This window comes from Papaver somniferum, unplaced genomic scaffold (genome assembly GCF_003573695.1).
Source record: "Papaver somniferum cultivar HN1 unplaced genomic scaffold, ASM357369v1 unplaced-scaffold_21, whole genome shotgun sequence".
NCBI classification, from domain to species: Eukaryota; Viridiplantae; Streptophyta; class Magnoliopsida; order Ranunculales; family Papaveraceae; genus Papaver; species Papaver somniferum.
In genome coordinates, this window is record NW_020631041.1 from 11,971,477 (window position 1) to 11,982,424 (window position 10,948).

At 36.1% G+C, this 10,948-nt stretch overlaps 2 protein-coding genes across 2 annotated transcripts; one reads left to right on the forward strand and one right to left on the reverse strand.

Moving 5' to 3' along the window:
* Positions 1 to 622: 622 nt before the first annotated feature.
* On the reverse strand, positions 623 to 3,627 carry LOC113340301 (oxysterol-binding protein-related protein 3C-like). The gene is made up of 10 exons (XM_026585507.1): positions 3,398 to 3,627; positions 3,186 to 3,270; positions 2,966 to 3,082; positions 2,805 to 2,877; positions 2,597 to 2,715; positions 2,392 to 2,513; positions 1,950 to 2,126; positions 1,592 to 1,736; positions 1,193 to 1,371; positions 623 to 1,113 (listed from the first exon to the last, which is right to left on the reverse strand). Exons 1-10 carry the CDS (start codon positions 3,493 to 3,495, stop codon positions 864 to 866), a joined length of 1,365 nt encoding a protein of 454 aa, XP_026441292.1. The 5' UTR covers positions 3,496 to 3,627; the 3' UTR covers positions 623 to 863.
* A 4,754-nt stretch (positions 3,628 to 8,381) lies between these two features.
* Positions 8,382 to 10,373, forward strand: LOC113339604 (ABC transporter G family member 2-like). The gene has a single exon (XM_026584845.1). It carries the CDS (start codon positions 8,382 to 8,384, stop codon positions 10,371 to 10,373), a length of 1,992 nt encoding a protein of 663 aa, XP_026440630.1.
* The last annotated feature ends 575 nt before the right edge of the window (positions 10,374 to 10,948 follow it).

The following is a 10,948-nucleotide window of genomic DNA, read 5'->3' on the forward strand; positions in this document are numbered from 1 at the left end:
AAATCGGTCAATGTGGACATGAACATCGACCGAATGTGGTAAAACACATAAAACCAAGATTTTTGTAATTATCAATTTTGAATGGATAAAAAAATCACAAATATAATTAAGAGTGATGAGTTTGTATCTACAATGTTTAGTTTGATTTGTTTTAAAAAAGGATGAAAAATTTCCTTTAAACCAATCGATGTAGTTAGAATCGATTGATGAAGTTAGGTTTCAATTTAAGTTTGTGAAGAAAATGATTTGAATAGGTTTTAGTTTTTAAAGGATTTGAATAGGTTTCAAATTTAGAAGGATAAGGCTTAGGATTGAATTTAAATAGTGAAGATAACTTATACTTTTACCTAGCTTAGACATCCCTTATCCCATAGTCTAGGTGGGTGAAGAAAATGCCAGGCCTCAAATAATTTATATAGCCCCTAAACTAGCTAGGTTTACAAGTGACTAGAATTTATACGATAACTAAAAAACTGTCATCTAGCGCAAAATTTGTCAAGATTTAAAAGTGATCCAAAATTTATCACGTGACCTAAAATTTGTTCAATACCCAAGAAAATATGAACATCATAAAAATGGATGGAAGTGGCACCAATCAGTTGCAATGCAAATTAAACTATACTTGGTTTCAATTTCTTAGGACACATCCACATTCCAAGCAGGCAAACACGCCATCTTTCATTACGCTGATCTTAGAAGAAATAAAACACACTTAAAATTCTGAATGGTTTTCAATTCCCTATATCAACTGGGTTTTTAAATTGGTATAGTGTCGCTAGAATGAGATCTGCAGCCCCTAAGTCCTGCAAAATTAACTCTTCAGCAATGTAAGGTAACTTTAGTCAGCAAATCTTCTTGGTGGCTCAAGCCAGTTTTTCTTGTCCATACTGCCAAGGATCAAACTCAGTTGGTTGCCCATCAACCTCATCGGCGCTGATGTTTAAGCTATTCACTGTTTCCCGGTGTTCATCATACTTACCATTGTATTTATAAACTTGGGTATCACCATATGGTGTAATTACTGCTTCTCCAGTCAAGTCGAACCATTTTGGAGTATACTTATCGATATTGGCTTCCCTCCTTTTCCTTTCCTTTCTCTGTCTCACTTCCAACCTATAAGTTTCATTCATATAAAACATTAGAAGAGCATTATAACATATATATATATATATGTATAGAGAGAGAAAGAGACCTGTTTTTCTGATGGCTGACTTTTGATAGATCTCCCTTCTCAAGTGCATATCTATCAGGACGTAAACGGGAATCTGATGCTAACATCTGCCTGGGTGCAGTGTCAAAGCTATTTACCTTGTGTGAGAAGTATGTGAAGTGATATTTATCCTTTACTGGAACATCAGGAACTCTCCATATCTGCATATAAAACAACACCATGAAACTAGTAGACTACGAAATCCTTTTTCTACCTCAAAAACAAAGCGAGAAACATTTATCTGAGTGCACCAAAGTGCTATTTCGGAATAAAATCTTTCTCTGAACAAGAAATTGTACTAGATTAAACATTATATATCCGCATTTAAACATGCTAACTTATCAATGATTAGGTAAAATAGCATTTAATAATAAATCTTACCTCTTTTAGTTCGGTTCCTGGTAGCGGTTTTCCTTTCTTGTCACATGGTTGATAACTCATAGACTTTGTCCATTTCCCAGTCATAAATATCTTAGGTTCCTTGGCAGCATTGTAAACATATCCATCCACATCAAACCGGGCACCACTGCACATTAACAAGTTAATTAAAAAGAAACAATATAGGAAAGGGTATGCAATGAAAGTAAACCCTCAACTTGAACGTCGCTCTATCCCCTGCGCACGAAGGCACACTTGTGTTTATAGATGAGAGATCTCGTAAAAATCATCATACGAAGGCTAATATATGACACACCCAAGAAGGAGGGTTTGAGGAAGAGAGAAGCTTATATAGCCGTACCTAAACCAGCCAGACGGTTGAAACTTTAGCACAACATAGTCCCCAGTGGTCAAGTTCGTTATGGTTGTCTCGCCACATATAGTAATCCACATTCGACCAAATATAAGGTTGTATGCTTTTGCGTTAGGAGGGGTTCCCTCTAGGACAACACCATTTCTTTTAAGGGTGATACGCATTCTGGATAACAAACAATAGAGTGATAAATGATAATACATATAACAAATTTAACAACTGAAAGGATTTTTAACGATATAATAAATCAATGTTGCAGCAATTGAACTGCAGATCTTGCTAACTAAACTGCAAAACTAGTTCTAAACAAAATATCCAAAACCCAAAAACAAATTGATTCACAACATTAGATATAAATCTGGAATTTAGATCATAGCCATAAACCATGATGGATCATATATATGCACAGAAATAGATTCGAGGTTTTTACATTGTGCCAGGATAGATATCAAGTGAATTTCCCAACAGTCTGGTCCTTATACAGTTTGTGGAGTCCAACACAAAATGTTCGTTCTCAGCATGTACAACATCAATTGGGGGATGGTGACTCACCTGACACAGAGAAATGTTCGAATATATGATCATGAGAGCCAAAAGGGAAAATGCAGTGACTATTGTCATGGGAAGAAGCTCACCTGCTCTCCGATGTAGGTAATTCCATCGTGGTTCACCATTTCGTAAGTCTCACCAAGTATGGGATTAAATGCCTTAAACGTCCGGCGTAAAGCATAGAAGAAGGACAGTGACCATGTTGCTGCAGTAGATTACCATATATGACATTTCAATGTACTGCCATGTACGTAACAATTAAATTTACAACTAAACAATAAAAAAAGCACTTACAAGCATACACCAACTGCATATAAGGATCCTCACATTCATTTGCTCGATCCAAAAAGTTAGAGTACTCCATCGACTGCAATGGGGATCATAAGGAGATTTGATTACCTTCAACTGTTAGTGAATATATACATATACGTTAACATCCATTCCAATGTACTTACCTCTGCTACTCTTTGAAGCTGGCTTCTTGGTTCTAAAAGAGCGATTGGAAGAATGCTTAGATACATAACATCCATTCCAATGTACTTCTTCGCGGTATTCCACCAACCTTGCCGTTCCTGAGAAGGAAACAAGAAACTAATAACTCGATCCAAAAGAAAAATAAAATATCCCTGAGGTTTGTATTTGGTAAAATGAGAAAAACATGCCCAAGTTAATTACCTTTGGCTTCCATCTTTGTTTAGTAGCTTCTACTGCTGCATTAGCTGGGTCTCCCTCTGGACTTACAAATTCCACTCCTCCATGACTGTAAAAGCCAAAAGTCGATTTCAATTATATTCTAGGAGTACATACACGAAGAAGCTATGAACTAATAATATGAGAATCCGTAAAGCAATCGGCATTAGTGCTACTTGATTTATACTCTTGTGTACCTGTTTGTGGATTCATTCATAGGGATCTTTCCAGATTTCCACAAGCTAGACTTGATTGAGGAAAGCAATCCACCACCATTACCTCTTTTTGAGGCCATAATATTAAATGAAACAAGTCTTTTGAAATGAAAACAATTTCAAAAGCTTACCAAGTAGATCTCCCAAAAAGAGATTACTTAGGAGACTAAGTTGAAAACCGAAAAGTACTCAGTTTCACATTGCAATGAAAAATAAACATTTTGGAAACCTTTTTTCCTGGCAGTTTAGCTGTTTTGGAGAGTTTGAATTGCATTTTAAGGGTATAATAAGTAACCAGACTGCTCTTCAATGGGTGGAACGTCGCTGATTTTGGATTTTGTGAGATGTGATAGGTTGAAAATGTAATTTTTGATGCCAGATAAAATTACAAACATGTTCTCGCATTCTCTAAAAAGTCCATCACCTAATAATTGCGCAATATGGGGATCCATATCTACACTCCGAGGGACAACAGTTACAGCTTAACCACGTCAAGTGCCAGAGATCGTGGCTTTCATTGGATAAACATAAACACATGGGAACCAGCAACGAAAATTAAGTACCATTTCTTCATAATTACATGTCAGGGCAGCTGCCAGTGGATAATGGAATAATAATGGCCGTATCCATACCGTCGGGAAATTTGTTTATGATTCAAATGCTAGCTATAAATTATTACATTTGCTGATTTGCGTATTTTCCTGAAGCTGTCGCTGTGGTATCTTATTTAGATATGATTTTAGAACATGAAGTTGAATACACCAACGATACATTGACAGCTTAAAAGGAAATCTATATTAATTAGAAACAGTCGCTCACGTCCAAAATATTTGGTTGTGTTATTTTGTGCATCGATATATATGTATATATATATATACACACACAGTATAATTGCTATAGTGAACAACCACTAATATTGAAGAGATAGTGTTAATTTTTTACTTAGACAGAAAAAAAAATCTAAAAATCTTTTCATATATACACTATCTATCTCTCTTGATGTTATTGTTTACCATTACTGAGGATATATATATATATACATATACAGAAAACCATGAAAAAAGGGCAAGATTGAATTAGTAAAAAACAGTGACAACTCTACACCCTCGGAAAATACAAGCAGAGGCAAATAATGATCTCACAACAAACTACCCTCCTAACAGATTCACCCAATAGAAAACAAAATTATTGGACACTTAATGTTCTCAAAGGAAACAACATTAATAGACCAGCTAAGCAACAACAACTTGATATTCGTAAAAAAAAGAAAGTTATCTCTCTTATTTAGCCAATACTACTAATTAGAATGTCATTTCTTTCTAACCACATTTAACTATCATGTCCCAAACAACAAAAAGAAAATACTGCGACCATGTGTTCATTTCTTTCTAACCCTGAACTTATAAACTAATGTGTCACTACACCTAAGGGTTTAGCAACATTTCCGTTGCTGAATGATTTGCAGGGGCGAGGGTGCTACAAAACACCTTGTTGCAGTTTTTAGCATCAGCTATTGCAGTGTTACGATTAAGTTAGCAACAATAACTGCTTCAGCCCTTGCAAAACTGGAAATTTAGCAACACATGTCAGTTTTTTTATTTGTTGCTAATTTCAGTTCAAGTCTTTGTTGACCTGAATTTAGCAGCACATGCCAACCATTGTTTTTCGCAACTGAAAAAAGTATGGTCAAGTCTTCGTTGCTATATTCAAAATAGATTTCCCCCAAATATTTCTCTGTAATTACCCTGATGCATACATTTCTTGTGATTCAATCTAATGACCCACATGGCCACATACAAATATTTAACTGAAATGTCTTATAGTTGACATCCAAACATCATACAAATATTTCATGGATGAATGTTGATAAGATGCTAAATTGAATGGTTACAAACATTATTTGTCTGCTATCATAACCCATTAACTAAAAGTCTATGGTAGTTCAACCTAATATTTCACTAGTAGCTGGGTTTCTAATCATGTGACAGAGTATAAAATTTCACCTGAGCTCTATGAAGCAACTTCATACCTTCACCAACTTCACCAGGTTCCTTGGTGACATCATTAGTACCTTCATATATACACCAACTTCCAGATCATGGTTTTGGACTGCTCTTCCCTTAGTCTAGAGATTGATTCAATTGGATGGTGATGCCTGTCATACACACCTGGAAAAAAAAACCACTGATGAGTATCACTCGATCTTGCATTCAAATAAAACATCCATTCCACAATATCATTCGAAAACAGAGGTCCTTAATGGTAAACAAAATACACCATGGTTGTTTAGAATCTCGCGTTCAGTTCCAATTTATGTGCTATAAAATCTGTAAATATTGAGATTAATAACTTACTAATTTTGATACATCACTCGGTTCAGTTCCACGCCTTTTTATCTCCTTCACATCACTTACTTTAGCTTTGACATAATTAAATTCAAGTTAACCGTTGGAGCATATACAAAAACTCTCATATGAGGAGATAACTTCCTGAAAAAATATGTGTATGCTCCAAAGGTTTACTGGAAAGGGAAGAAATCAGACAAGTATTGAATGTTGTACTGGATACATCAACCTGGACCAAATTGATGATGATCCGAGGATCCAATGTCAACCCACATAAATAAAAACAGGATTAGTGGAAACAAGAAAGTTGTTTTCTTTTTTATAAGTCTGCAGAAGTGAAAAGGGAGAAATACTCTTTGCAATAGATGCAGTTCTTAACGATGTTTTTGTCAACAAAAGACAATAAATAATGGGATCACCGCATTTTCGAGATTAATCAAGTAAATAGTTCATGACGCATAAGTATATATGAAAGACATTAATTTCTTACATGCACAATAAGCTCTTAGAAAACAAAGAAGGAAGGACGGGAGTAATATACCTTGTAAGTCCTTGCAAAGAACAATAAGTTCTCCAGTAATATGAAACCACTATCCCTAATGGAAGGAAATAACCATACACAGATTTAGTATATAATAGCATGGAAAAGGCAACACATCGACATACGTGAAGTCTGTAGATGGGTCTTATGACCTACAAAGCAGATATGTTAGCATATATAACCTCAAGGAAAAAATCACCAACACAAATATTAAACTGACCTGCAAAGCAAATAGTGTCATAAGGATAAATAAAAAGAACACAATGAAGATACCAATGAATGAATACCTACCGAGTATACTATCGATTAAGAAAAAGATTGAAACAAATTGGAATTCAAGTACTTAATAATACGTTCATAGCTAACTGAATCGAACTCGGGACCTCTGGCACCCTAGAAGCATGCCACTAGATTGTTGGAAATTTATATTATAACTTGAAAACACTTGATGGTATTTACGGCGATATCGGAGCATAAAAGTGTTGCTTCTATAAAGCTCCTAGAATTCTAGTAGAGAGGGTTCTGAAGAAAGACTTGGTTACTTCAACTTTCTCTGATATTGATTTGATTCTTGCTTGAATACAAATGAGTATAATCATGCCTATTTATGGGGTTACACAAACCGTCATTGGACACTCTATTTTTATCCAGAGTTTTCGTATTACAACCGATCGGACTAGACGGAAACGCTTCTAGGTTGTCTAAATTTTTCTTTAACGACTCTTTTATGTTTATCTAGCCAACAAATTATCTAGTTAATTCTAGATACATAAGTTCTCTGGATTTGATAATTCCAATTACCTTTCTCAACTGATTTTACAAATATGTGGGAGTGAGGGGCTGGAATGATCTTTGAGTTTGAAAAGAATTAATAGTTTACCAGGCGAAAAAATATAGTGTCACCAGCCACACATGTGAGCCATATGCGTGAAATCTTCGCTGTTACTAATAGCAACATGGAAACGTTCCGAAATAGCAACAGAAGTATCTGTTGCTCAATATTTGCAACAGCTAGCTCTTGTTGACTTTTAGCAACGGCTTCTTCTCTGTTCCTTCTCTGTTGCTAATTTGGGTTGCTAAAACCTAAAAATTGTGTAGTGGTAGCCTTACTTACCACCAAATTACAAGGGCAAATCTTGTAAACAGAGTGTTTTAGTCTCCTAGATAAATGGTTGGATGGACTAAAGAGCTCTTGGCACGTACCAATTCATTTTTTCCTTAATGATACCCTTAAGTTCTTTCTTCCATATGATGTCCTTTACATATCTAGTTTATTATGCTCTCAGTGTTATTTTGATAGTTGTACTTTGGCATCAGTTATCCGTATTTTTACTATATTTATATAGCAACTACATTTTGGTGCCAACTAAAAAGATGTGACTTAGTCTTTTGCGATCTCCATAAAGATCCAAAAAAAGCAAGTTTTTCAAAACAGTGGTTACTTTTACTGTAAGTAAAAAGGCACAGCCTGCAAGCAAGTATGGTCACTAAGAGAATCAATCAATATGCTGGACGTAATTTTTTAAAACTAGTTCAACGCATGTGGTGTGAAAGCGTCAAGATATAAATTAGCACACGTATCATTAGGCAATCTTTGTAGTGCATGGATCTGTTGTTTAATCTATTGAAAATTCCGACCGAGTAAGCAAATTAAGAGTTATGTCCATGGACTTTCACATGGTATCCGAGGGGCGAGGGGGCTCACTCACACTCCACATATTCCATATATTAAGCCTAAATAGTAGCTAGATATGAGGCGGCCTTGAGGATATATCTACGGATTCTGTTGTTGTTAATGCTATTACAAATTTACAATCCTTCCGATTGCAACTGTAGGACACCTAGGTTCATGGATGCAAATCCCAGTCCAAGATTTTCATGATTAAAAAAATATTTCATCATGTCATAACTTCTAGTTAGGTGGCAAGCTGTCTCAAGAGGTGCTGATGATGAAAAAGGAATTAAGAAATTGGGTTACCATGAAGTCTGTCAAACTATAATTAGAAGGTATAACTGAAATAACTATCATCCATCTTAATCAAAAAGAGTGTTCTCAACTACATCCAAGAGTAGAACGTAAATGGAAGGAAATATGATTACTGCTCTAGATTTCCATGAAGGGGTCGAGTTGCGAGAGACTTCCATGTCTATTCAAGACGATCTTGAAGAAGCTAATATGATGACAAGGAAGACGTCTGTAGCTCCATTTGTTCTCGCGTTCAATAATCTAACTTACGGTATTAACACAAGCAGGGAAATGACATTCCGTGGTATCCTTTGCAGAAAAGAAACCCAAGCAATAACAAGTACGCCTTCCAATAGAAAAATGTTGCTGAATGATATCTCAGGTGAAGCTAGAGAAGGTGAGATTTTAGCTATTCTTGGACCAAGTGGTTCAGGCAAGACCACCTTGATTGATGCACTTGCCAATAGGATTTCTAAGGAAAGCTTGGGAGGGTCGGTAACAATGAATGGTGAAACTCTAGATCCCGGGGTTCTTAAAATGATATCCGCTTATGTCATGCAAGATGATTTGTTATACCCTATGTTAACAGTTAAAGAAACACTCATGTTCTCTGCTGAGTTTAGATTGCCTCGTTCTCTCTCGAAAGCCAAGAAGATGGAAAGAGTTGAAACTGTCATTGATGAGCTAGGATTGCGTGACGCAGCAAAGACCATTGTAGGAGATGAAGGTCATAGAGGAATCTCTGGTGGTGAGCGTCGTCGTGTTTCAATTGGAGTTGGGATAATTCATGATCCTATTTTATTGTTACTCGACGAACCAACATCCGGACTCGATTCGTCATGTGCTTTTATGGTGGTTAAAGTCCTGCAACGAATTGCCAGGAGTGGGAGGATAGTAATTATGTCAGTTCACCAACCTAGTCCCAGAGTTGTTTCCTTTCTCGACCAGTTGATCTTCCTCTCCCTGGGGGAAACCGTCTACTATGGCTCGGCAGCTAATCTCTCACCTTTTTTGTCAGATTATGGTCATTGCGTCCCTGAGAATGAAGATAGAACCGAATTCATGCTTGATTTATACCGCGAACTTGAGCGTGTACCTGGCGGGACAAGAAGTATGGTCGATTTCAACAAATCATGGCACAAAAAGCTAAATCATCTTTCAAATTCAGAGTACCCTACCGGATTGGATCAAAGCTTAAAGGAGGCCATATCAAGAGGCAAACTCATTTACGGTGGCAATGGTCCGACATCGTTTGCAAATCCACTTTGGGTTGAAATCATTGTCCTCGTGAAACGATCATTAACAAACTCAAAAAGAATACCCGAGGTAATGATGCTTCAAATAGGTCTCGCTCTAGTTCTAGCTTCTATTTTCGGGAGTGTATTTTGGCACCTTGATAAAACAGAAACAGGGGTTCAAGAACGGATAGCTTTCTTCGCTTTTATGGCAACAACCATCTTCTTCGGTTGCACAGATTTACTCGCAGCATGCTTCGAAGACAAGTACATCTTTGTGAGAGAAACAGCTTACAATGCATACCGTCGCTCATCTTACGTCGTATATCGCTCAATCATAGATATACCCGTACTACTTGTAGTATCTATGATTCTAGCATCAATAACGTTCTGGTCAGTAGGTTTAGATGGCGGAAATTCTGGTTTCGCGTTCTATTACTTTGTGATATTCGCGTCATTTCTGGCAGGTCATTCAGTAGTTACTTTCGTTTCAGGACTGGTCTCTAATATTGTACTGGGTTATGTTGTAGTTATGCCGGCAATTGGTTTATTCCTTCTATTCAGTGGTTTCTTTATCCATAGAGATAGACTTCCATCATACTGGATCTGGTACCACTATATTTCTGTAGTGAAATTCCCTTACCAAGCTATGATATTGAACCAATTCGACAGGCCAGATTTATGTCTTATCGAAGGTACTGCTGAACCAGTTAAGTCATGTCTAATGACTGGATTAGACATAGTTAGAAAACAAGATGCAACCGATTTAAACAAATGGAATTGTTTGTGGATCACTTTGTGTATGTCTGTTTTCTATAGAATTTTGTTTTACTTGTCTTTATTGTTTGGCAGCAGGAACAAGAGGAAGTAGATGAGCCATCTTATGCAATGCTGCACAAGCTTATACTTGTTATGGATGTAATATTTCTTTTTATTTTCAAAAATGGTACTATGTCATATTTGTTCGTCATTTTCTTGAAGCATAATCATAATTTCTCCCGTTATGACTTGAGTTGAAGCAGATATTGATTTTGACAATTTTCCACAAAATTGGTTAAAAAGATCAAAATCAACAATTCCTGGGTGAAAAGGATATTTAGACTTTGATACTGTTTAAATGGACAAAAATGTAAAAATAGTCAGGATGTAAACAGTTTCATCCTACCCATTTTCAAATACTTTTTCTTATTTTTAATTTACATCAGGATGCATCCAGTTTCATCCTTGCTATTTTTTAAGTTTAAGTCAGGATGAATCCAGTTTCATCCTTGCTATTGTAAAATAACCAATTTTCCGTTTTCCTAACCCGCCTACAAAGATAATTGTAAAATAAAATAAAAAATGAATCTGATTATCCCTTTGCTTTTGATACTTTTGGTTTCTTAGCTGCAGAGGCGGTTGGACTCCTCAAAAGAGTCCAGAAAGTCATGAACAGTAATGTCATAA